The 25,852-nt window shown below is 41.4% G+C and overlaps 1 protein-coding gene across 8 annotated transcripts in view; it reads left to right on the top strand.

The window, feature by feature from the left end:
- Window positions 1-25,852, top strand: part of LOC109881588 (plasma membrane calcium-transporting ATPase 2) — a 247,987-nt gene that overhangs the window by 171,725 nt on the left and 50,410 nt on the right. For all 8 annotated transcript variants that reach the window (XM_031828360.1, XM_031827317.1, XM_031830468.1 and 5 more), the window contains 4 exons: window positions 1,692-1,934; window positions 16,286-16,420; window positions 18,598-18,704; window positions 19,616-19,850. In XM_031828360.1, coding sequence (XP_031684220.1) covers window positions 1,692-1,934; window positions 16,286-16,420; window positions 18,598-18,704; window positions 19,616-19,850 — 720 coding nt within the window. The remainder of the gene's footprint in view (window positions 1-1,691; window positions 1,935-16,285; window positions 16,421-18,597; window positions 18,705-19,615; window positions 19,851-25,852) is intronic.

The raw sequence follows: 25,852 nt of genomic DNA, 5'->3' as shown, positions 1-25,852 counted from the left end.
CTGTACACTGAGCCACTCAGGACACAACTCTTGTTAGCCCAACACAGCCAGACGGTATTATTACCAGGAGGACAAGGGGAAAGGATGTGTAGTTTTCACACTGAACAGATATGTCTGCTATCTATCTATCTGCCTAGATAAGAGTAAACCATTTCCTGTGTAGTAATGATAGTGAAAATAAAGACAAACCGTTGAATGAGGTCTGCAAACAAAAAGTAGGAGTTCTAAAACTTTTGACCGGTATATTAGGTGCGTTTTTAAAAAAAGTTTTACGTTTTTAAATATATATATTTTTTTAACAGTTAGTCTAAATTCTACATTTCTGATTTTTATTCCATCTGGACATCCTCTCTATTTTAGACATTTTTATCTGAGGCTCAATTTTAAATGTATTTAATGAACCATGGTTATAGAATATTTTTTTTATTTCACCAGTATTCAAATGTGAACTGCCGTTAAATCTGGAGGGAAACATCATGGGGATGAATTCCAATCAGTTTTTTAATAATATTAGTTATAACTTAAAGATATATATATTTTTTTAAATGTTCTTGAAATGTTCTGAGAAACCTCAAAGACAAGGTAAACAGTATATTGTTGTAAACATCAAATGAATATTATATTAAACCTAAAACAAACATGCTATGAACATCATTAAAACAGACATGTCATTCTTACAACATTAAGGGAATGCGTTGTGCTACCTAACTTAAACAGTGTAGGAATTCCCTCACAACTGAGCATATTTTGTGATTTGGAAACCCATCTCTGGAAATGTACCCACACTTTTCCAAACAACCTAATTAAATGTTCTGGGAACCTTTAATGACCTCAGAAACGTTGTTCTGCCAAAACTCTTGCAACATCAAATGTATGTTTTGTGCACCTTGATACAAACATGATGTGAATGACAGCAAAACTAGACAGTTTTAGTGTTTTGGGAACATATCTCTTATCCCCACAATGTTCCCGCAAACTAACAAAAATGTTTTAGGAACTTTGGAAGAACATGAAAACCTTTGTTCTGGGAACATTCTTGTTGCAACCTAATAGAAACATTGTTTTAATCTGCACAAATTAACATTTGTTTTGTGTTTTGAGAACATATATTTTGTCATACCCACACAACGTTCCCACAACTTAATTAAACATTCTGGGAACCTTTTAAAGAACAGAATAAATGTGTTCTGAGAACGTTCTTTGTAACATCAGATTCATGTTTTTGCGCCCTAAAATAAACATTGTAGAATCATACCTACAACTGGAACGTTTTTTGGTATTTTGGGAGAATAACTTTTGTGATGTCCCCCCAATGTTCCCACCAGACAGTTCCCACATCTTAATGAAACATTCTGTGAACCTTTAAAATAATTATTAAATCACAATTATTAAATGTGATTAAATGTGTTCTAGGAACATTATTGAAACATCAGGCAAATGTTGTATACAAACACTCTATAATCATCACCACAAACTGGACGGTATTCATTAATATATTAATCATTAATTATATATTAATTAGACCTAACATATGTTCTGGAAACCTTGTGGGCATTTTATTTAGCAATCCATGAATCTGTATCCAAATATGCAACATAGTTCAACACATAATTTTAGAATGTTTTCTGGGTTCTAGTTAGTATCTTTTCTGTTGAGGTTGTTGTGAAGCTTAGTGGATATTTCCTCAACAGAAAATGATGAAAGACAATAACCTGGTTCGCCACCTTGATGCGTGTGAGACGATGGGGAACGCCACGGCCATCTGCTCCGACAAGACTGGCACTCTGACCACCAACCGCATGACGGCCGTAGCGTGCTACGTTGGAGACGTCCACTATAAGGAGATACCAGACCCCGGAGCGCTGACTGCCAAGTCTCTGGACATACTGGTCAATGCCATCTCCCTCAACAGCGCCTACACCACCAAGATACTGGTAAGATACAACACACACACTGCAGTATTACCACCAAGATACTGGTAAGATATACTATGAAACTAATACTACTTAATACAGCCTGCTCCTATACCAAGTTACTGGTAAGATACTATGAAACTAGTACTACTTAATACAGCCTGCTCCTATACCAAGTTACTGGTAAGATACTATGAAACTAGTACTACTTAATACAGCCTGCTCCTATGCCAAGATACTGGTAAGATCGATGCCGGCTGTCGGTTACACAGTCGATTACAGACTCATTTTCAGCCAACTGCTTTTTTACATTTAAAGATGGTGCATGCAGAAATCACTCCACCATTTCCTGGTTGCTACAATTCTAATAGTTTGCCTCATTTCAGTTTACAGTATGTGTCAAAACAAGTGTTGACAATCATTGTTCTGTTTGGAAATATATTTTCTATAATAAAGGATATTGCATTTTCTTCTGTTTGAAGCTGGTGGACAAAAACTAAACATGAGAACGGGAAGCATAGAAATAGTGCATACAGAACATAACTACAGCATTTTAGACTTGCTTTCAATGAGACTGACAGATCTATAAGAACACATTTCTACGTGAATTCAGTGGGTCACCCCAAAAAGTTAGATATTGCCGCTTTAAATTAACTAGACTACTTTTCAATTCCCTTACAGATATGCGTCTTCTAGCGATCTATTGATAGGACAGGCGCCTGTCAGTCACAAAGCCAGCCATGACAGGGAAACACTGCTAGTTTCACAGTCTGCTGTCTGGGGCCAGTAAACATGCCGGGCCAGTGGATCTCGTCAGTAATTGTTCTGCGCATTTTTTTGCATTCCAGTTCAACATCTACCTGCTCTTGTCACAGTCTACCATTGAAAACCACAGTCTACCATTGAAAACCACAGTCTACCATTGAAAACCACAGTCTACCATTGAAAACCACAGTCTACCATTGAAAACCACAGTCTACCATTGAAAACCACAGTCTACCACTGAAAAGCACAGTCTACCATTGAAAAGCACAGTCTACCATTGAAAAGCACAGTCTACCATTGAAAACCACAGTCTACCATTGAAAAGCACAGTCTACCATTGAAAAGCACAGTCTACCATTGAAAACCACAGTCTACCATTGAAAAGCACAGTATACCATTGAAAAGCACAGTCTACCATTGAAAACCACAGTCTACCATTGAAAACCACAGTCTACCATTGAAAACCACAGTCTACCATTGAAAACCACAGTCTACCATTGAAAACCACAGTCTACCATTGAAAACCACAGTCTACCATTGAAAAGCACAGTCTACCATTGAAAAGCACAGTCTACCATTGAAAAGCACAGTCTACCATTGAAAACCACAGTCTACCATTGAAAACCACAGTCTACCATTGAAAACCACAGTCTACCGTTGAAAAGCACAGTCTACCATTGAAAAGCACAGTCTACCATTGCAAACCACAGTCTACCATTGAAAACTACAGTCTACCATTGAAAAGCACAGTCTACCATTGAAAAGCACAGTCTACCATTGAAAACCACAGTCTACCATTGAAAACCACAGTCTACCATTGAAAACCACAGTCTACCATTGAAAGCCACAGTCTACCATTGAAAACCACAGTCTACCATTGAAAACCACAGTCTACCATTGAAAACCACAGTCTACCATTGAAAACCACAGTCTACCATTGAAAACCACAGTCTACCATTGAAAACCACAGTCTACCATTGAAAACCACAGTCTACCATTGAAAACCACAGTCTACCATTGAAAACCACAGTCTACCATTGAAAACCACAGTCTACCATTGAAAACCACAGTCTACCATTGAAAACCACAGTCTACCATTGAAAACCACAGTCTACCATTGAAAACCACAGTCTACCATTGAAAACCACAGTCTACCACTGAAAACCACAGTCTACCACTGAAAACCACAGTCTACCATTGAAAACCACAGTCTACCATTGAAAACCACAGTCTACCATTGAAAACCACAGTCTACCATTGAAAACCACAGTCTACCATTGAAAACCACAGTCTACCATTGAAAACCACAGTCTACCATTGAAAACCACAGTCTACCATTGAAAACCACAGTCTACCAATGAAAACCACAGTCTACCATTGAATACCACAGTCTACCATTGAAAACCACAGTCTACCATTGAAAACCACAGTCTACCATTGAAAACCACAGTCTACCAATGAAAACCACAGTCTACCATTGAATACCACAGTCTACCATTGAAAACCACAGTCTACCATTGAAAACCACAGTCTACCATTGAAAACCACAGTCTACCATTGAAAACCACTGAAGGCTACATGCGTATTTGAGCAACGACTGGTCGTTCATTCAAGCACCACCACTCCTGCGAGTCTCAACTTCTCGAGCAGTACATGAGTTAATACCTTCAGACACCACACGGGAGCTGTCCAGAGTGAAATTAAGAGCCATCTACTTGCTGAGCATATTTATTTTAGGGAAAGTAATTTACAAACCTTCAAAAGTGAACAAACTAGCAATTTGCTGGCTGCTGTTGACAGTCTGCACAATGAAAGCCCCAAAAGGACAGCTAGCATTTGTCTTGGCTACTGTATCCATGTCTATCTCTCTTCTGGAAGGTTTGTCCTAAAGGTGCTTACTGTAGCCGTGTCTATATGTCTTCTGGAAGGTTTGTCCTAAAGGTGCTTACTGTAGCCGTGTCTATCTCTCTTCTGGAAGGTTTGTCCTAAAGTTGCTTACTGTAGCCGTGTCTATCTCTCTTCTGGAAGGTTTGTCCTAAAGTTGCTTACTGTAGCCATGTCTATATGTCTTCTGGAAGGTTTGTCCTAAAGTTGCTTTCTGTAGCCGTGTCTATATGTCTTCTGGAAGGTTTGTCCTAAAGGTGCAGAGTCCTATTTTCAAATATAATCATTGACATGCTTTAGAAACGAACATAATGAATGGAAGTAATGACCTACATTCCTGAATGAGACACAGCTTTTTCAGACATGTCATAATAACCAGATACAGCCTATTAATTACGGTCTGCACATTCAACATTTAGTTCTGGGTTACGAGAATTACCGGTAAATGTTGTTGTTGCTGTTACTGTTACTGTTGTTGTTGTTGTTGTTGCTGCTGCTGTTGTTGTTTCTGTTGTTGTTGATGTTGTTGTTGCTGCTGCTGTTGTTGTTTCTGTTGTTGTTGCTGCTGCTGTTGTTGTTTCTGTTGTTGTTGATGTTGATGCTGTTGTTGCTGCTGTTGTTGTTGTTGCTGTTGCTGTTGTTGTTGCTGTTGGTGTTGTTGCTGTTGCTGCTGTTGTTGCTGCTGTTGTTGTTGCTGTTGTTGTTGTTGCTGATGTTGCTGTTGTTTTTGTTGTTGGTGTTGTTTATCTAGAAAAACACAAGTTGAGCTCTAGCCACTAGTCTGTGGAGGAATGAACTCAGATGAGGAAGTAGTAAAATGCTAGTTGGTTTAATTAGTGAACCAGATTTATAATGTTAATCTCCTTAATTAAAGATTTGGCATCGTACATCAAACCAGCCTGTCGCCCAACAGTAGTCTGGTCTGGAGAGCAGTTTCTCAGCCTGAGAGATATACTACAAAGCAGGATCAATGAGTTAGCCAGAAATAACTATTGATTCTCTGATTTGTTTAAAAAAAGAAAAAAACTTGGATATACGTTTTTGGTTCTTGATTCAATTAGACCATGTCAATTTTCAGCTTATCTTCCTAAAAAAAAAATGTTAAAAAATATTTAATGAATATTTGGGCAAGTTAGCTGGCTAACTCATTGATCCTACTTTGTATTGTAGTATATCCCACTGGTAACCTGGTAGAGTTAATAGAACCTGTTCACAGAGAGAACGAACCCACATGAACTCAGAATACTATAGATAATAATAGACAGGGTAGAGGATGTACGTGTCTGAGTCTATAAACAAAAAAAACGGTCTATTTCATAGTTCATAGTTTAAAATCTGTTTCCTATTTTTCTGCCTGCTGCCTTTTCTTCATAAACAGTATTTTACATCCCAAATGGCAACCTATTCCCTATGGGCCTGGTCTAAAGTAGTGTACACCTCATTCTTACACAACAGTATACAGGAAATGTAAAAGTAGGACAACTTCCTGCGTTGAGAAAAGGAAGAAGTATATTTCCTCAGTTAGTGGGATGGATTTGGGACGAGGAAATTAATTATAAACTTACTCTACATATCAATCACCCAAACCGCACAAAAACTTTCAGACATAATTTTTCAAGGTGGTTTAGAAGACAGAGATAGATGCAGAGAGAGAGGGAGACAGACAGACAGACAGACAGACAGACAGACAGACGTACAGACAGACAGACAGACAGACAGACAGACAGACAGACAGACAGACAGACAGACAGACAGACAGACAGACAGACAGACAGACAGACAGACAGACAGACAGACAGACAGACAGACAGACAGACAGACAGACAGACAGACAGACAGACAGACAGACAGACAGACAGACAGACAGATGTACAGACAGACAGACAAACAGACAGAAAGAAAGAGAGAGTCAGAGATTCTCTATCATGTGATGACTCAGTCCACACCAGCGATTACATAATATCCTGTTATCAAGACAGTCCTACTGGTGCTATGCAGGCTGGGGAAAGCAGAGGCTTCTGGGGGATGGAGTTCTAACAGAACAGAACAACAGAGGCCTCTGAGGTATGGAGTCATCTTGGTTTCTGGGCAGCTGTGGGAAGCAAGGGTTTCTAGGGGATGGAGTTGGATGAAGGAACAGAATAAGAGTCCTCCTGGTACTGAGAGAAGCATAGGATACTGGGGGATGGATTTCCAACAGAACAGATACATAGAGACCTCTGGGGGATGTAGTTATGTTAGTTGCTGGGCAGACTGTGGGAACCAGAGGCTTGTAGGAGAAGGAGTCATTTGGTGTGCGTACAGAACAATAGTTAGATCCCTGCTGACTGACGCCAGTTTAAGAGGAATCTGAAATATTACAGGCTTTTCTCTGTGTCGTTATCAAAGCCTTCTTTGGCAGTCTAGAGAGACCAGAGCCATTATGTAAACTGAGATCCTCCTCTCTCAGCTCATTGAGCCAGTCAGAACAGGATGAGGCCTCAAAGGGCCTGCAGAGTGGGGTTCTGAGACTGAGTTAAGCTGAGGATGTCCTAAATGCATACCCCGTGCTATCTTTGTAGAGGTTGAGTTTGTCCTCAAAATGTACATTGTTCTAGCTGTGAGGTTCTGAAGCCTCTGGGATGCAGCTAGCTGCAGTGAGGTGTAGGGGGTCAGAGGTGATGATTCTCTTCTGAAATAGAACCTGAGGTTTACTGTTAGGGGGTCAGAGGTGATGATTCCGTGCTTCTACACCTGCATTGCTTGCTGTTTGGGGTTTTAGGCTGGGTTTCTGTACAGCACTTTGAGATATCAGCTGATGTACGAAGGGCTATATAAATACATTTGATTTGATTTGATTTGATTCTCTTCTGAAATAGAACCTGGGGTTTACTGTTAGGGGTCAGAGGTGATGATTGATATCCTGACTCTTATTGTGTTAATTTGTATTCTGAACTCTGAGCCTGGCCTTAGGTTGTCTCCTGTTTCCCATCTGCTCTGTAACCTGCTCTGACCTCAGGGGTCAATGGCTAGACAGGACGGAGTGGCTGGAGCAGCCAACTCAAACGCTGTAATAATCTAGTCTCCTAGGCCAGGCTGAATCATTGATGACTACGTGGATAGACAGGACGGTGTTAGTGGTGTGACTACAGAACATTCATACCAGACAGGACGGTGTAAGCGGTGTGACTATAGGACATTCATACCAGACAGGACGGTGTCAGCGGTGTGACTACAGGACATTCACACCAGACAGGACTGTGTCAGCAGTGTGACTACAGAACATTCATACCAGACAGGACGGTGTCAGCGGTGTGACTACAGGACATTCATACCAGACAGGACGGTGTCAGCGGTGTGACTACAGGACATTCATACCAGACAGGACGGTGTCAGCGGTGTGACTACAGAACATTCATACCAGACAGGACGGTGTCAGCGGTAGAGCATTGGGGAATCAGACTGAGAGAGGGCAGACTAACATATCCTCTGAAGATGGATTGGTCCTTTTCTTGTTAGTAGTAGAAAGAGAAGTTGGTGCTTTACTGCCTGAACATTACCACATGGTCTAGAACCCAGGCTAATTGTGTTCTTGTCTGGCCATTACCACATGGTCTTGATCCCAGGCTAATTTTGTTGTTGTCTGGCCATTACCACGTGGTCTAGATCCCAGGCTAATTGTGTTGTTGTCTGGCCATTACTACTTGTTTTAGATCCCAGGCTAATTGTGTTGTTGCCTGGCCATTACCACGTGGTCTAGATCCCAGGCTAATCTTGTTGTTGTCTTGCCATTATCACGTGGTCTAGATCCCAGGCTAATTGTGTTGTTGTCTGACCATTACCACGTGGTCTATAGTAATTGTATAGTAATATTAGTGGTAAAATTCTATAGTAATTTGAATGGTAACAGTCTATAGTATTTTGAATGGTAAACTTCTATAGTAATATGAATGGTAAAATTATATAGTAATACGAATGGTAAAATGATATAGTAATTTGAATGGTAATAGTCTATAGTAATATGAATGGTAAACTTCCTTCTAAGCAGAGTTGCAAAGAAAAGGCCATATCTCAGACTGGCCAATAAAAAGAAAAGATTAAGATGGGGAGGAACTCTGCCTAAATGTAGTCGCCTCTTCACTGTTGACGTTGAGACTGGTACTATTTAATGAAGCTGCCAGTTGAGGACTTGTGAGGCATCTGTTTCTTTAACTAGACACTCTAATGTACTTGTCCTCTTGCTCAGTTGTGCACCGGGGCCTCCCACTCCTCTTTCTATTCTGGTTAGAGCCAGTTTGCTGTGTTCTGTGAAGGGAGTAGTGCACATTGTTGTACGAGATCTTCAGTTTCTTGGTAATTATTCGCATGGAATAGCCTTCATGTCTTAGAACTAGACTGACGAGATTCAGAAGAAAGTGCTTTGTTTCTGGCCATTTTGAGCATGTATTCGAACCCACAAATGCTGATGCTCCAGATACTCAACTAGTCTAAAGAAGGACAGTTTTATTGCTTCTTTAATCAGAACAACAGTTTTCAGATGTGCTAACATAATTGCAAAAGGGTTTTCTTATGATCAGTTAGCCTTTAAAAATGATAAACTTGGATTAGCTAACACAATGTTGTCGTGGTAATTTCCTGTATTACTAAATGAGGAGTGTTTACAAACCACACACAAGTCAGAGTTAAATTTTAAACTTAATCTTTAATTATATGAGCTTCACCATAGCCCTTTGACTCTCAGATCAATTCAGTATCGATAAATTAATTCTGAGAGTTTCTATAAGAGAATATAAAATATATTTTATAGCCAAGATACACCCCTCTCAACTTACATGACGAACCACAGATCTCAGAAACTTCACAAAGGGCCTTTTACTTGAGAGAGGAGTATCCCATAGCCAGATAGAATTAGCTATAAATGATCATTCAGTTTGCTCTCTAAGAAGAGGTTCTACTTCTCGTTCTTGGTACTTCATAGTACCAAAACATTACCTCATCCAATGACATATATATATTAACACCTCTTCTCCCCCCTCCTGGACAAGCTCACGGAGGGGAGTGAGCCTCTAGGTCAAATACTAAGACAAGATTAATGCAACATCAGAGGGGACATACAATGGTTCACTGCCATACTAACTAATAAAACATCTTATTTATCTATGTTACCTAACTAATTCTGATTCTGCTACGACAACGTGCCATTGGAACACAGGAGTGATGGTTGCTGATTATGGGCCTCTGTACACCTATGTAGATATTCCATAAAGAAATCAGCCGTTTCCAGTTACAATAGTAATTTACAACATGAACAATACCTACACTGTATTTCTGATCAATTTTATGTTATTTTAATGGTCAAGAAATGTGCTTTTCTTTCAAAAACAAGGACATTTCTAAATGACTCCAAACTTTTGAACGGCAGTGTATATGGACGAGCGTTGTCAGAGTGGAACGTATTAAGATACAGTAGAATAGTATAGAATACAGTATATACATATGAGATAATACATAGACAGATACAGTAGAATATAGTATAGAATACAGTATATACATATGAGATAATACATAGACAGATATAGTAGAATATAGTATAGAATACAGTATATATATATATGAGATAATACATAGACAGATACAGTAGAATTGTATAGAATACAGTATATATATATGAGATAATACATAGACAGATACAGTAGAATAGTATAGAATACAGTATATATATATGAGATGAGTAATGCTAGATATGTAAACATTATTAAAGAGACTAGTGTTCCATTCCTTAAAGTGGCCAGTGATTTCTAGTCTATGCCTATAGGCAGCAGCCTCTAATGTGCTAGTGATGGCTGTTTAACAGTCTGATGGCCATGAGATAGAAGCTGTTTTTCAGTCTCTCGGTCCCAGCTTTGATGCGCCTGTACTGACCTCGCCTTCTGGATGACAGCGGGGTGAACAGGCAGTGGCTCGGGTGGTTGATGTCCTTGATGATCTTTTTGGCTTTCTTGTGACATCGAGTGCTGTAGGTGTCTTAGAGGGTGGGTAGTGTGCAAATCTGTCATCAAGGCAAAGGGTGGCTCCTTTGAAGAATCTCAAATATAAAATATATTTTGATTTGTTTAACACTTTTTTGGTTACTACATGATTCCATATGTGTTATTTCATAGTTTTGATGTCTTCACTATTATTCTACAATGTAGAAAATAGTAAAAATAAAGAAAAAACCCTTGAATGAGTAGATGTGTCCAAACTTTTGACTGGTTCTGTATAAACAATTAAGTTGTCAACCAGCACCAATGGTCTGATATGGACTGTAACTCTTCCTTCACACCATTCTCCCCATGAAAGACACATCTAAAAATGTATTGAAATGTTATTTTTTCTCTTTCTATAATACTGTCTCCTTAGGCTGGCTGCATGCCTGTGCTTCTAACCGTCAACAGGATCCTACATGATTGTTTGAACATTTTCAAATAACCATGTACAGGAACAGACTTGGATGTCCATATTAGGAGGCACACAGTCATTGTAGCCTACCCACGCACAGACACGTTACCAAATTCCAACACTCATTCTAGAACACTCATTCTAGAACCTTCATCCTAGAACACTCATTCTAGAACCTTTATTTAACTAGGCAAGTCAGTTAAGAACAAATTCTTATTTACAATGACGGCCTAACCCCCCCCGGCCAAAACCCGGACAACGCTGGGCCAATTGTGCGCCGCCCTACGGGACTCCCAATCACGGCCGGATGTGATACAGCCCTGGATTCGAACCGGGGACTGTAGTAACACCTCTTGTAATTGAGATGCAGTGCCTTAGACCCGCTGCGCCACTCGTAGCTCCACACGGCCACAGATATAAATACCCCATACAGTATATATACAGTACACAAGATTTCAAACATGACATGGGATTGCACAGTAAAGTCTGGGACTTATTTCCATCGTGGTCCTTATTGTTTGCATAGATACAGTACAGATACAGTAACATACTGTAGATACAGATACATTACAGAGATACAGACATAAAACAACAATTATACTGTTCACGCATTAGCAAGCTTTTGAAATTATTTTTAGACGGCTAAGGCAGCTAATATGAATAATTATTATTTTGAGACAGACAGAGGATCATGGAGGCTGATAGATTCAACACTATGCAGAGGACTGTGTCATCGGTGACAGCACCTTCTCAGTGATAGACAGTGCTGCTGACGGCTGGGGACGATAGAACCAGCAGCCTCATCTTCACATTACAATCACAGTGTTTTGATGTATCCTCTCTGAGTCCTCCACACACACACACACGCACGCGCACACGCACACACACGCACACACAGTGAGTCTCTGCAGAAGTAGAGCTAAATCCGAAGAGGCACTGTGACAGTATTGGAGAGGACAGTATGTGCTGCTGTCTCTTGTCCTTGTCATGGCTAGCTAACACACACGTGTAAAACAGCACGCTGTTGTTAAACCCAGATGCCAACATCACAACGCTGAGTGGCTGAAGTGGCCCTGTGTTTCGACCAACACGATACAAACTGACATTATCTACTGTTTGAGTATTTGCCCTTCACATTGAAAACTCTAACCTCTGTCCTGCAAAATGAAGGTTAAGCCTACCGGTACCTTTTTCACTCCACTACAAATCTCCACTACAAACCTCCACTTCAAATCTCCACTACAAATCTCCACTACAAATCTCCACTACAAATCTCCACTACAAATCTCCACTACAAATCTCCACTTCAAATCTCCACTGCAAATCTCCACTACAAATCTCCACTTCAAATCTCCACTACAAATCTCCACTTCAAATCTCCACTTTAAATCTCCAAATTTAAAGCATAGAACCACAATAAATGGTAGGATGCTGCAGTGTTGGGGTCAAGAGCCACTAGCCACCAAACCAATACACTTGTAAGATGCTGCAGTCGTCAGATCTTTGAACTCAATTATATTTGAAGAGTTTTCTTTACAAAACAATAAATATCAATTTTCCAAAATGTTGGTAAATTAGCTTTTAATTGTTTAAGGAAATTATGAAAGAGAGAAGTTTTGTTCTTCTAATTATGAAATTAAACCATTATCACTTGATGGTTTAATTTCAGCAGAGACAAATAATCAGATGATGTGGTTAATGTAGATGTGAAACACTCCTTACTACTGTAACGACTGACATTATAGCGTCTTAGTACTATATTGATATTACATACAGACTACTGGCCACAACTCATGGTCCCACACAGTCATTTTATTTTCCAAGTAAAAATATCCCTTGAATGACCAAAACATTATATTATTTTACTAAATACTCAGAATTTTAAAGAAATCGTACCTTTTTTTTGTAATCTCTATCAGGAAGCCTGAAAGAACAGTCTGAGTGGGCGGGGAGCTTATATTCATGAGCTCGTCTTGACTGACAGCTCTTTGAAACGCCCCTTGTGCTTGTTGCCACATGTCATTGATGACCAGTTAAATAGTATACCTCTCAAATCAAATCAAATCAAATTTTATTTGTCACATACACATGGTTAGCAGATGTTAGTGAGAGTGTAGCGAAATGCTTGTTCCGACTAGTTCCGACAATGCAGTAATAACCAACAAGTAATCTAGCTAACAATTCCAAAACTACTACCTTATAGACACAAGTGTACGGGGATAAAGAATATGTACATAAAGATATATGAATGAGTGATGGTACAGAGCAGCATAGGCAAGATACAGTAGATGGTATTGAGTACAGTATATACATATGAGATGAGTATGTAAACCAAGTGGCATAGTTAAAGTGGCTAGTGATACATGTATTACATAAGGATGCAGTAGATGATATAGAGTACAGTATATACGTATACATATGAGATGAATAATGTAGGGTATGTAAACATTATATTAGGTAGCATTGTTTAAAGTGGCTAGTGATATATTTTACATCATTTCCCATCAATTCCCATTATTAAAGTGGCTGGAGTTGAGTCAGTGTCATTGACAGTGTGTTGGCAGCAGCCACTCAATGTTAGTGGTGGCTGTTTAACAGTCTGATGGCCTTGAGATAGAAGCTGTTTTTCAGTCTCTCGGTCCCAGCTTTGATGCACCTGTACTGACCTCGCCTTCTGGATGATAGCGGGGTGAACAGGCAGTGGCTCGGGTGGTTGTTGTCCTTGATGATCTTTATGGCCTTCCTGTGACATCGTGTCCTGGAGGGCAGGTAGTTTGCCCCAGGTGATGCGTTGTGCAGACCTCACTACCCTCTGGAGAGCCTTACGGTTGTGGGCGGAGCAGTTGCCGTACCAGGCGGTGATACAGCCTGACAGGATGCTCTCGATTGTGCATCTGTAGAAGTTTGTGAGTGCTTTTGGTGACAAGCCGAATTTCTTCAGCCTCCTGAGGTTGAAGAGGCGCTGCTGCGCCTTCTTCACGATGCTGTCTGTGTGGGTGGACCAATTCAGTTTGTCTTTGATGTGTACGCCGAGGAACTTAAAACTTTGTACCCTCTCCACTACTGTTCCATCGATGTGGATAGGGGGGTGTTCCCTCTGCTGTTTCCTGAAGTCCACAATCATCTCCTTAGTTTTGTTGACGTTGAGTATGAGGTTATTTTCCTGACACCACACTCCGAGGGCCCTCACCTCCTCCCTGTAGGCCGTCTCACCACATTATCTCTGCTAAATGTGTTTATTACGTCAACAGAGATGATCATGGACTGTTAGATATCAGACAAACAGCAGTAATACACAAATGCATTTCTACTGTTGTGTAACTAATTACAGAATACAGTTCACTGTATTCAATTCAGCAGAATGAGTAAAGCCTGAGTCATCGTAGACGCTTAGACGTAAGTGAATGTACATGAAAACAAGAGAACTGGACAATTTATTGATGCCTCTGCATTATCGTTAGTAATTACAATATGTTCAGAATTGTATGTATTGATCAGACATGTAATTAATCATTTACAAGCAGCCAGAATAGCCAAAATATTGATCAACATGAACACTCATGAGAAATAAAGGTGAGAAATAATGGTGAGACATAGTAAACTATGATTGAAAACAAAACAGCACAAAGTAAGGTAATGTGATATTATATCACGTAAAAGTGAATGACTGATATCTGTCCATCCCAGGACCCCTGTCTGCCCAGTGAGACAGGCCTGATCTGTCCATCCCAGGACGCCTGTCTGCCCAGTGAGACAGGTCTGATCTGTCCATTCCAGGACTCCTGTCTGCCCAGTGAGACAGGCCTGATCTGTCCATTCCAGGACCCCTGTCTGCCCAGTGAGACAGGCCTGATCTGTCCATCCCAGGACGCCTGTCTGCCCAGTGAGACAGGCCTGATCTGTCCATCCCAGGACCCCTGTCTGACCAGTGAGACAGGCCTGATCTGTCTATCCCAGGACCCCTGTCTGCCCAGTGAGACAGGCCTGATCTGTTCATCCATCTGCCCAGTGAGACAGGCCTGATCTGTCCATCCATCTGCCCAGTGTGAAAGGCCTGATCTGTCCATCCATCTTCCCAGTGTAAAAGGCCTGACTTGGGCTTTAGGGAATGAAACCAACTGCAGAGATTGATGGGGATGGAAGTGGGATAGGAGGGGGACCCGTGTACCCCGCTTCAATCAAACAGGCTTCAGTCACCCCTAGATTGAAGAGGGAGACATATCCAGCTATGGCCTCCTCCTTGTCAGACCTTTCACACAAGTAAAGCATCATAACGCTCAATTACCTCTTCGAGCTCCTTGTAGTTGCCCTTGTTTTCTGAACTTTCTCTCTCATCGTGATCCCTAAGTAAAAGCCAACTCTTGCCGATTAGCTTCTGGTGACCCTGTTTCTTCTTACCTTCTCGTTGTTTTGTGGTAGTTTGAATACAAAGACCTTTGTTCATTACATGATCAATGATTTTTCAAGAAGCTTGAATCTGATCTGGGCATTGAAAGGAGTTCTTCAGTAAACATCCACTACATTGTTGTTAGCGTTGGCTAGCCATTTTGGAGGAGAAAACTGCACTCTGGTAGCTAGCTAACGTTAGCACTTGCTACAAAAGTTAGCCAAGCAAATTGAAATATATTACACTATCTCCAAACAAAAATAAACTCTAAAACCAAGAAAACAATATATAATCTAACTCCATCTCCTGTAGTTTGAAGAAACTCATTTGAATTTAATAACATGCTAAAAATGCTCAACAATCACAATCTCTATCCAATATGTCACCAACTCACCAAGCTTCTCAACACATAGAACTCCCATACACCCCTCTAGGTTCAATCTCTGATCCTAGTCCTATGATTGGATGGACAACATGTCAGTTCGTAATGCAAAAGTTTTGATTGGTTGGAGGACGTCCTCTGGAAGTTGTCATAATTACCGTGTAAGTCTATGGAAGGGGGTGAGGCCTACGAGTCTCCTAGGTTTTGTATTGAAGTCAATGTACCCAGAGGAGGACGGAAACTAGCTGTCCTCCGGCTACACCATGGTGCTACCCTACAGAGGGCTGTTGAGGCTACTGTACACCTTCAATGCAAAACAGTGTTTTAATCCTTTACTTGGTGATGTATAGTTCTAACTAAAAAGGATAACTTTTTTAATGTTTCATTATTTGCAACAAAAATCTGAAATTGACTTGAGTAGGATGGTCCTCCACTTCTTCCTGTGAGGAGCCTCACAATGTAGTCAATCTCAAAACACACACTTTGACTTCTCACCCCATGGTTCTGTATCTGTCCCTCTCTCCATCTCCCCAGCCTGCCACCAAGGAGGGTGGTCTGCCCATGCAGGTGGGTAACAAGACAGAGTGTGGCCTGCTTGGCCTGGTGCTGGACCTGAAGAGAGACTACCAACCCATCCGCAACCAGATCCCAGAGGAGAAACTCTACAAGGTCTACACACCTTTATTGTTTAGGTTATTTATGGTGATGGTGGTGGTGGTAGTGGTGGTGGTGATGGTGGTAGTGGTGGTGATGGTGGTGATGGTGGTGATGGTGGTGGTGGTGGTGATGGTGGTGATGGTGGTGGTGGTAGTGGTGGTGATGGTTGTAGTGGTGGTGGTAGTGGTGGTGATGGTGGTGGTGGTAGTGGTGGTGATGGTTGTAGTGGTGGTGGTAGTGGTGGTGATGGTGGTAGTGGTGGTGATGGTGGTGATGGTGGTGATGGTGGTGGTGGTGGTGATGGTTGTAGTGGTGGTGGTGGTGGTGGTGGTGATGGTTGTAGTGGTGGTGATGGTGGTGATGGTGGTGATGGTGGTGGTGGTGGTGGTGGTGGTGATGGTGGTGGTGGTGGTGGTGGTGGTGGTGGTGGTGGTGATGGTTGTAGTGGTGGTGGTGGTGGTGGTGGTGATGGTTGTAGTGGTGGTGATGGTGGTGATGGTGGTGATGGTGGTAGTGGTGGTGATGGTGGTGATGGTGGTGATGGTGGTGGTGGTGGTGATGGTGGTGATGGTGGTGGTGGTGGTGATGGTGGTGGTGGTGGTGATGGTTGTAGTGGTGGTGGTGGTGGTGGTGGTGATGGTTGTAGTGGTGGTGATGGTGGTGATGGTGGTGATGGTGGTAGTGGTGGTGATGGTGGTGATGGTGGTGATGGTGGTGGTGGTGGTGATGGTGGTGGTGGTGGTGATGGTTGTAGTGGTGGTGATGGTGGTGGTGGTGGTGATGGTGATGGTGGTAGTGGTGGTGATGGTGGTGATGGTGGTGATGGTGGTGGTGGTGGTGATGGTGGTGGTGGTGGTGATGGTTGTAGTGGTGGTGGTGGTGGTGGTGGTGATGGTTGTAGTGGTGGTGGTGGTGGTAGTGGTGGTGGTGATGGTGATGGTGGTGGTGGGGGTGGTGGTGGTGGTGATGATGGTGGTGGTGGTGGTGATGGTTGTAGTGGTGGTGGTGGTGGTGGTGGTGATGGTGGTGATGGTTGTGGTGGTGGTGGTGGTGATGGTGGTGATGATGGTGGTGATGGTTGTAGTGGTGATGGTGGTGGTGGTGGTGATGGTTGTAGTGGTGGTGGTGGTGGTAGTGGTGGTGGTGATGGTGATGGTGGTGGTGGGGGTGGTAGTGGTGGTGATGATGGTGGTGGTGGTGGTGATGGTTGTAGTGGTGGTGATGGTGGTGGTGATGGTTGTAGTGGTGGTGATGGTGGTGGTGGTGGTGATGGTGGTGGTGGTGGTGGTGATGGTTGTAGTCGTGGTGGTGGTGGTGGTGATGGTGGTGATGGTGGTGGTGGTGATGGTGGTTGTAGTGGTGGTGATGGTGGTTGTAGTGGTGGTGATGGTGGTTGTAGTGGTGGTGATGGTGGTGGTGATGGTGGTTGTAGTGGTGGTGATGGTGGTGGTGATGGTGGTTGTAGTGGTGGTGATGGTGGTTGTAGTGGTGGTGATGGTGGTGGTGATGGTGGTTGTAGTGGTGGTGATGGTGGTTGTAGTGGTGGTGATGGTGGTGGTGATGGTGGTTGTAGTGGTGGTGGTGGTGGTGGTTGTAGTGGTGGTGGTGGTTGTAGTGGTGGTGGTGGTGGTTGTAGTGATGGTGGTGGTGGTTGTAGTGGTGGTGGTGGTGGTGGTGGTGGTGGTTGTAGTGGTGGTGATGGTGGTTCTAGTGGTGGTGATGGTGGTTGTAGTGGTGGTGATGGTGGTTGTAGTGGTGGTGGTGGTGATGATTTCTGTCTCTAATTCTAATCTCCAATTCTGTCTCTAATTCTAATTCTGTCTCTAACTCTAATTCTGTCTCCAATTCTGTCTCTAACTCTAATTATGTCTCCAATTCTGTCTCTTACTCTAATTCTGTCTCTAATTCTGTCTCTAACTCTAATTCTGTCTCTAATTCTAATTCTGTCTCTAATTCTGTCTCTAACTCTAATTCTGTCTCTAACTCTAATTCTGTCTCTAACTCTAATTCTGTCTCTAACTCTATGTCTCTAATTCTGTCTTTAACTCTAATTCTGTCTAACTCTAATTTTGTCTCTAATTCTGTCTAACTCTAACTCTGTCTCTAATTCTGTCTCTAACTCTAATTCTGTCTCTAACTCTAATTCTGTCTCTAATTCTTATTCTGAATTCTAATTCTGATTGTACCAGGTATACACCTTCAACTCGGCCAGGAAGTCCATGTCCACTGTCATCAAACTATCAGACGGCAGCTTCAGGATGTACAGCAAGGGAGCCTCTGAGATCGTCCTGAAGAAGTGAGTGGTTAACAGCTGGATGTGATACCATAGATGTCTTCAGTTTCCAGCGCTGTATCCAGAAAGGAAAGCAGCCTCTAGGCTCTACCCTCTAGGCTCTAGCCCTCTACCTTCTAGGCTCTACCCTCTAGGCTCTACCTTCTAGGCTCTAGTCTCTAGGCTCTACCTTCTACCCTCTAGGCTCTACCCTCTAGGCTCTAGCCCTCTACCTTCTAGGCTCTACCCTCTAGACTCTACCCTCTGGGCTCTAGCCTCTACCCTCTAGCCACTAGGCTCTACCCTCTAGCCACTAGGCTCTACCCCTTAGCCTCTAGCCTCTACCCTCTAGACTCTACCCTCTAGCCAATAGGCTCTACCCCCTAGCCTCTACCCTGTAGCCTCTACCCCCTAGCCTCTACGCTCTACCCTCTAGCCTATAGGCTCTACCCCCTAGCCTCTAGTCTCTACCCACTACCCCCTAGGCTCTAGACTCTACGCCCTACCCTCTACCCTCTAGGCTCTACCCCCTAGGCTCTACCCTCTAGGCTCTACCCTCTAGGCTCTACCCTCTAGGCTCTACCCTCTAGGCTCTACCCCCTACCCTCTACCCTCTAGGCTCTACCCCCTAGGCTCTACCCTCTAGGCTCTACCCTCTAGGCTCTACCCTCTAGGCTCTACCCTCTAGGCTCTACCCGCTATGCACTAGTTGAGAACTGACATGGGATTACAATCCTCTCAGATCTCCTTAGCAGAGGCCCTAAGGAGCTAGGTGGTTGATTTGGGGGATTGATTGCAGCTACAAACACTGTATTGATGATGTTCGTCATTGATCTACCCAAGGCTTTACGTGTGTTTGTTTTCGAATTGTGGCACCCCTGACCTCTGACCTTTCTAACCCCCCCCCCCCCCCCCCCCCCCCCCCTTCCCCCCAGGTGCACTAAGATCCTGAACCAGGAAGGCGAGCCGCGGGTGTTCCGTCCCCGGGACAAGGACGAGATGGTGAAGAAGGTGATCGAGCCGATGGCGTGTGACGGGCTGCGGACCATCTGCGTGGCGTACCGTGACTTCCCTGGCGACCCGGAACCCCTCTGGGACAACGAGAACGACATCCTCAATGAGCTGACGGCCGTCTGTGTGGTTGGGATAGAGGATCCTGTCAGACCAGAGGTAGGCTGTGTGTGGTTGGGATAGAGGACCCTGTCAGACCAGAGGTAGGCTGTGTGTGGTCAGGATAGAGGTCCTGTCAGACCAGAGGTAGGCTGTATGTGGTCAGGATAGAGGACCCTGTCAGACCAGAGGTAGGCTGTGTGTGGTTGGGATAGAGGACCCTGTCAGACCAGAGGTAGGCTGTGTGTGGTCAGGATAGAGGTCCTGTCAGACCAGAGGTAGGCTGTGTGTGGTCAGGATAGAGGACCCTGTCAGACCAGAGGTAGGCTGTATGTGGTCAGGATAGAGGACCTCCATTATACTACTACTCCTCCATTATACTACTCCTCCATTATAATACAACTCCTCCATTATACTACTACTCCTCCATGACACTACTACTCCATTACAATACAACTCCTCCATTATACTACTACTCCTACATTATACTACTACTCCTCCATTATACTACTACTCCTACATTATACTACTACTCCTCCATTATACTACTACTCCTCCATTATACTACTACTCCATTATACTACTACTCCTCCATTACAATACAACTCCTCCATTATACTACTACTCCTCCATTATACTACTACTCCTCCATTATACTACTACTCCATTATACTACTACTCCTCCATTATACTACAACTCCTCCATTATACTACTACTCCTCCATTATACTACTACTCCTCCATTACACTACTACTCCATTACAATACAACTCCTCCATTATACTACTACTCCTCCATTACACTACTACTCCATTATAATACAACTCCTCCATTATACTACTACTCCTCCATTATACTACTACTCCTCCATTACACTACTCCTCCATTACAATACAACTCCTCCATTATACTACTACTCTTCCATTACACTACTACTCCATTATACTACTACTCCTCCATTATACTACTACTCCTCCATGACACTACTACTCCATTACAATACAACTCCTCCATTATACTACTACTCCTCCATTATACTACTACTCCTCCATTATACTACTACTCCTCCATTATACTACTACTCCTCCATTATACTACTACTCCTCCATCACACTACTACTCCATTATAATACAACTCCTCCATTATACTACTACTCCTCCATTATACTACTACTCCATTATACTACTACTCCATTATAATACAACTCCTCCATTATACTACTACTACTCCATTATACTACTACTCCTTCATTATACTACTACTCCTCCATTACACTACTACTCCATTATAATACAACTCCTCCATTATACTACTACTACTCCATATACTACTACTCCTCCATTATACTACTACTCCTCCATTACACTACTACTCCTCCATTATACTACTACTCCTCCATTATACTACTACTCCTCCATTAACACTTACTACTCCATTATAATACAACTCCTCCATTATACTACTACTCCTCCATTATACTACTACTCCTCCATTATACTACTACTACTCCATTATACTACTACTACTCCATTATAATACAACTCCTCCATTATACTACTACTCCTCCATTATACTACTACTCCTCCATTATACTACTACCTCCATTATACTACTACTCCTCCATTATACTACTACTACTCCATTACAATACGACTCCTCCATTATACTACTCCTCCATTACACTACTACTCCATTACAATACTACTCCTCCATTACACTACTCCTCCATTATACTACTCTCCATTATAATACAACTCCTCCATGACACTACTACTCCATTACAATACAACTCCATTATACTACTACTCCTACATTATACTACGACTCCTCCATTATACTACTACTCCTACATTATACTACTACTCCTCCATTATACTACTACTCCATTATAATACAACTCCTCCATTATACTACTACTCCTCCATGACACTACTACTCCATTACAATACAACTCCTCCATTATACTACTACTCCTACATTATACTACTACTCCTCCATTATACTACTCCTCCATTATAATACAACTCCTCCATTATACTACTACTCCTCCATGACACTACTACTCCATTACAATACAACTCCTCCATTATACTACTACTCCTACATTATACTACTACTCCTCCATTATACTACTACTCCTACATTATACTACTACTCCTCCATTATACTACTACTCCTCCATTATACTACTACTCCATTATACTACTACTCCTCCATTACAATACAACTCCTCCATTATACTACTACGCCTCCATTATAATACTACTCCTCCATTATACTACTACTACTCCATTATAATACTACTCCTCCATTATACTACTACTCCTCCATTATACTACTACTCCATTATAATACAACTCCTCCATTATACTACTACTCCTCCATGACACTACTACTCCATTACAATACAACTCCTCCATTATACTACTACTCCTACATTATACTACTACTCCTCCATTATACTACTCCTCCATTATAATACAACTCCTCCATTATACTACTACTCCTCCATGACACTACTACTCCATTACAATACAACTCCTCCATTATACTACTACTCCTACATTATACTACTACTCCTCCATTATACTACTACTCCTCCATTATACTACTACTCCATTATACTACTACTCCTCCATTACAATACAACTCCTCCATTATACTACTACGGCCTCCATTATACTACTACGCCTCCATTATAATACTACTCCTCCATTATACTACTACTACTCCATTATAATACTACTCCTCCATTATACTACTACTCCTCCATTATACTACTACTCCTCCATTATACTACTACTCCTCCATTATACTACAACTCCTCCATTATACTACTACTCCTCCATTATACTACTACTCCTCCATTACACTACTACTCCATTACAATACAACTCCTCCATTATACTACTACTCCTCCATTACACTACTACTCCATTACAATACAACTCCTCCATTATACTACTACGCCTCCATTATAATACAACTCCTCCATTATACTACTACTCCTCCATTATACTACTACTCCATTATACTACTACTCCTCCATTATACTACTACTCCTCCATTATACTACTACTCCTCCATTACACTACTACTCCATTACAATACAACTCCTCCATTATACTACTACTCCTCCATTACACTACTACTCCATTACAATACAACTCCTCCATTATATTACTACGCCTCCATTATACTACTACTCCTCCATTACACTACTACTCCATTACAATACAACTCCTCCATTATACTACTACTCCTCCATTATACTACTACTCCTCCATTATACTACTACTCCTCCATTATACTACTACTCCTCCATTACTCTACTACTCCATTACAATACAACTCCTCCATTATACTACTACTCTTCCATTACACTACTACTCCATTATACTACTACTCCTCCATTATACTACTACTCCTCCATGACACTACTACTCCATTACAATACAACTCCTCCATTATACTACTACTCCTACATTATACTACTACTCCTCCATTATACTACTACTCCTCCATTATACTACTACTCCTCCATTATACTACTACTCCATTATACTACTACTCCTCCAATATACTACTACTCCTCCATTATACTACTACTTCTCCACTACTACTCCTCCATTATACTACTACTCCTCCATTATACTACTACTCCTCCATTACTCTACTACTCCATTACAATACAACTCCTCCATTATACTACTACTCTTCCATTACACTACTACTCCATTATACTACTACTCCTCCATTATACTACTACTCCTCCATGACACTACTACTCCATTACAATACAACTCCTCCATTATACTACTACTCCTACATTATACTACTACTCCTCCATTATACTACTACTCCTCCATTATACTACTACTCCATTATACTACTACTCCTCCAATATACTACTACTCCTCCATTATACTACTACTCCTCCATCACACTACTACTCCATTATAATACAACTCCTCCATTATACTACTACTCCTCCATTATACTACTACTCCATTATACTACTACTCCATTATAATACAACTCCTCCATTATACTACTACTACTCCATTATACTACTACTCCTCCATTATACTACTACTCCTCCATTACACTACTACTCCATTATAATACAACTCCTCCATTATACTACTACTACTCCATTATACTACTACTCCTCCATTATACTACTACTCCTCCATTACACTACTACTCCTCCATTATACTACTACTCCTCCATTATACTACTACTCCTCCATTACACTACTACTCCTCCATTATACTACTACTCCTCCATTATACTACTACTCCTCCATTACACTACTACTCCATTATAATACAACTCCTCCATTATACTACTACTCCCCCATTATACTACTACTCCTCCATTATACTACTACTCCTCCATTACACTACTACTCCATTATATTACTACGCCTCCATTATACTACTACTCCTCCATTACACTACTACTCCATTACAATACAACTCCTCCATTATACTACTACTCCTCCATTATACTACTACTCCTCCATTATACTACTACTCCTCCATTATACTACTACTCCTCCATTACTCTACTACTCCATTACAATACAACTCCTCCATTATACTACTACTCTTCCATTACACTACTACTCCATTATACTACTACTCCTCCATTATACTACTACTACTCCATTACAATACAACTCCTCCCTTATACTACTACTCCTACATTATACTACTACTCCTCCATTATACTACTACTCCTCCATTATACTACTACTCCTCCATTATACTACTACTCCATTATACTACTACTCCTCCAATATACTACTACTCCTCCATTATACTACTACTTCTCCACTACTACTCCTCCATTATACTACTACTCCTCCATTATACTACTACTCCTCCATTATACTACTACTCCTCCATTACTCTACTACTCCATTACAATACAACTCCTCCATTATACTACTACTCTTCCATTACACTACTACTCCATTATACTACTACTCCTCCATTATACTACTACTCCTCCATGACACTACTACTCCATTACAATACAACTCCTCCATTATACTACTACTCCTACATTATACTACTACTCCTCCATTATACTACTACTCCTCCATTATACTACTACTCCTCCATTATACTACTACTCCATTATACTACTACTCCTCCAATATACTACTACTCCTCCATTATACTACTACTCCTCCATCACACTACTACTCCATTATAATACAACTCCTCCATTATACTACTACTCCTCCATTATACTACTACTCCATTATACTACTACTCCATTATAATACAACTCCTCCATTATACTACTACTACTCCATTATACTACTACTCCTCCATTATACTACTACTCCTCCATTACACTACTACTCCATTATAATACAACTCCTCCATTATACTACTACTACTCCATTATACTACTACTCCTCCATTATACTACTACTCCTCCATTACACTACTACTCCTCCATTATACTACTACTCCTCCATTATACTACTACTCCTCCATTACACTACTACTCCTCCATTATACTACTACTCCTCCATTATACTACTACTCCTCCATTACACTACTACTCCATTATAATACAACTCCTCCATTATACTACTACTCCTCCATTATACTACTACTCCTCCATTATACTACTACTCCATTATAATACAACTCTTCCATTACACTACTACTCATCCATGACACTACTACTCCTCCATTATACTACTACTCCATTATAATACAACTCCTCCATTATACTACTACTCCTCCATGACACTACTACTCCATTACAATACAACTCCTCCATTATACTACTACTCCTCCATTATACTACTACTACTCCATTATAATACTACTCCTCCATTATACTACTACTCCATTATACTACTACTCCATTATACTACTACTCCTCCATTATACTACTACTCCTCCATTACACTACTACTCCATTACAATACAACTCCTCCATTATACTACTACTCCTCCATTATACTACTACTACTCCATTATAATACTACTCCTCCATTATACTACTACTCCATTATACTACTACTCCATT

Source organism: Oncorhynchus kisutch, linkage group LG1 (assembly GCF_002021735.2).
Source record: "Oncorhynchus kisutch isolate 150728-3 linkage group LG1, Okis_V2, whole genome shotgun sequence".
In the NCBI taxonomy this organism is placed as follows: domain Eukaryota; kingdom Metazoa; phylum Chordata; class Actinopteri; order Salmoniformes; family Salmonidae; genus Oncorhynchus; species Oncorhynchus kisutch.
Note: the sequence above shows the minus strand (reverse complement) of the source record. Positions and strands in the feature narration are given on the sequence as shown.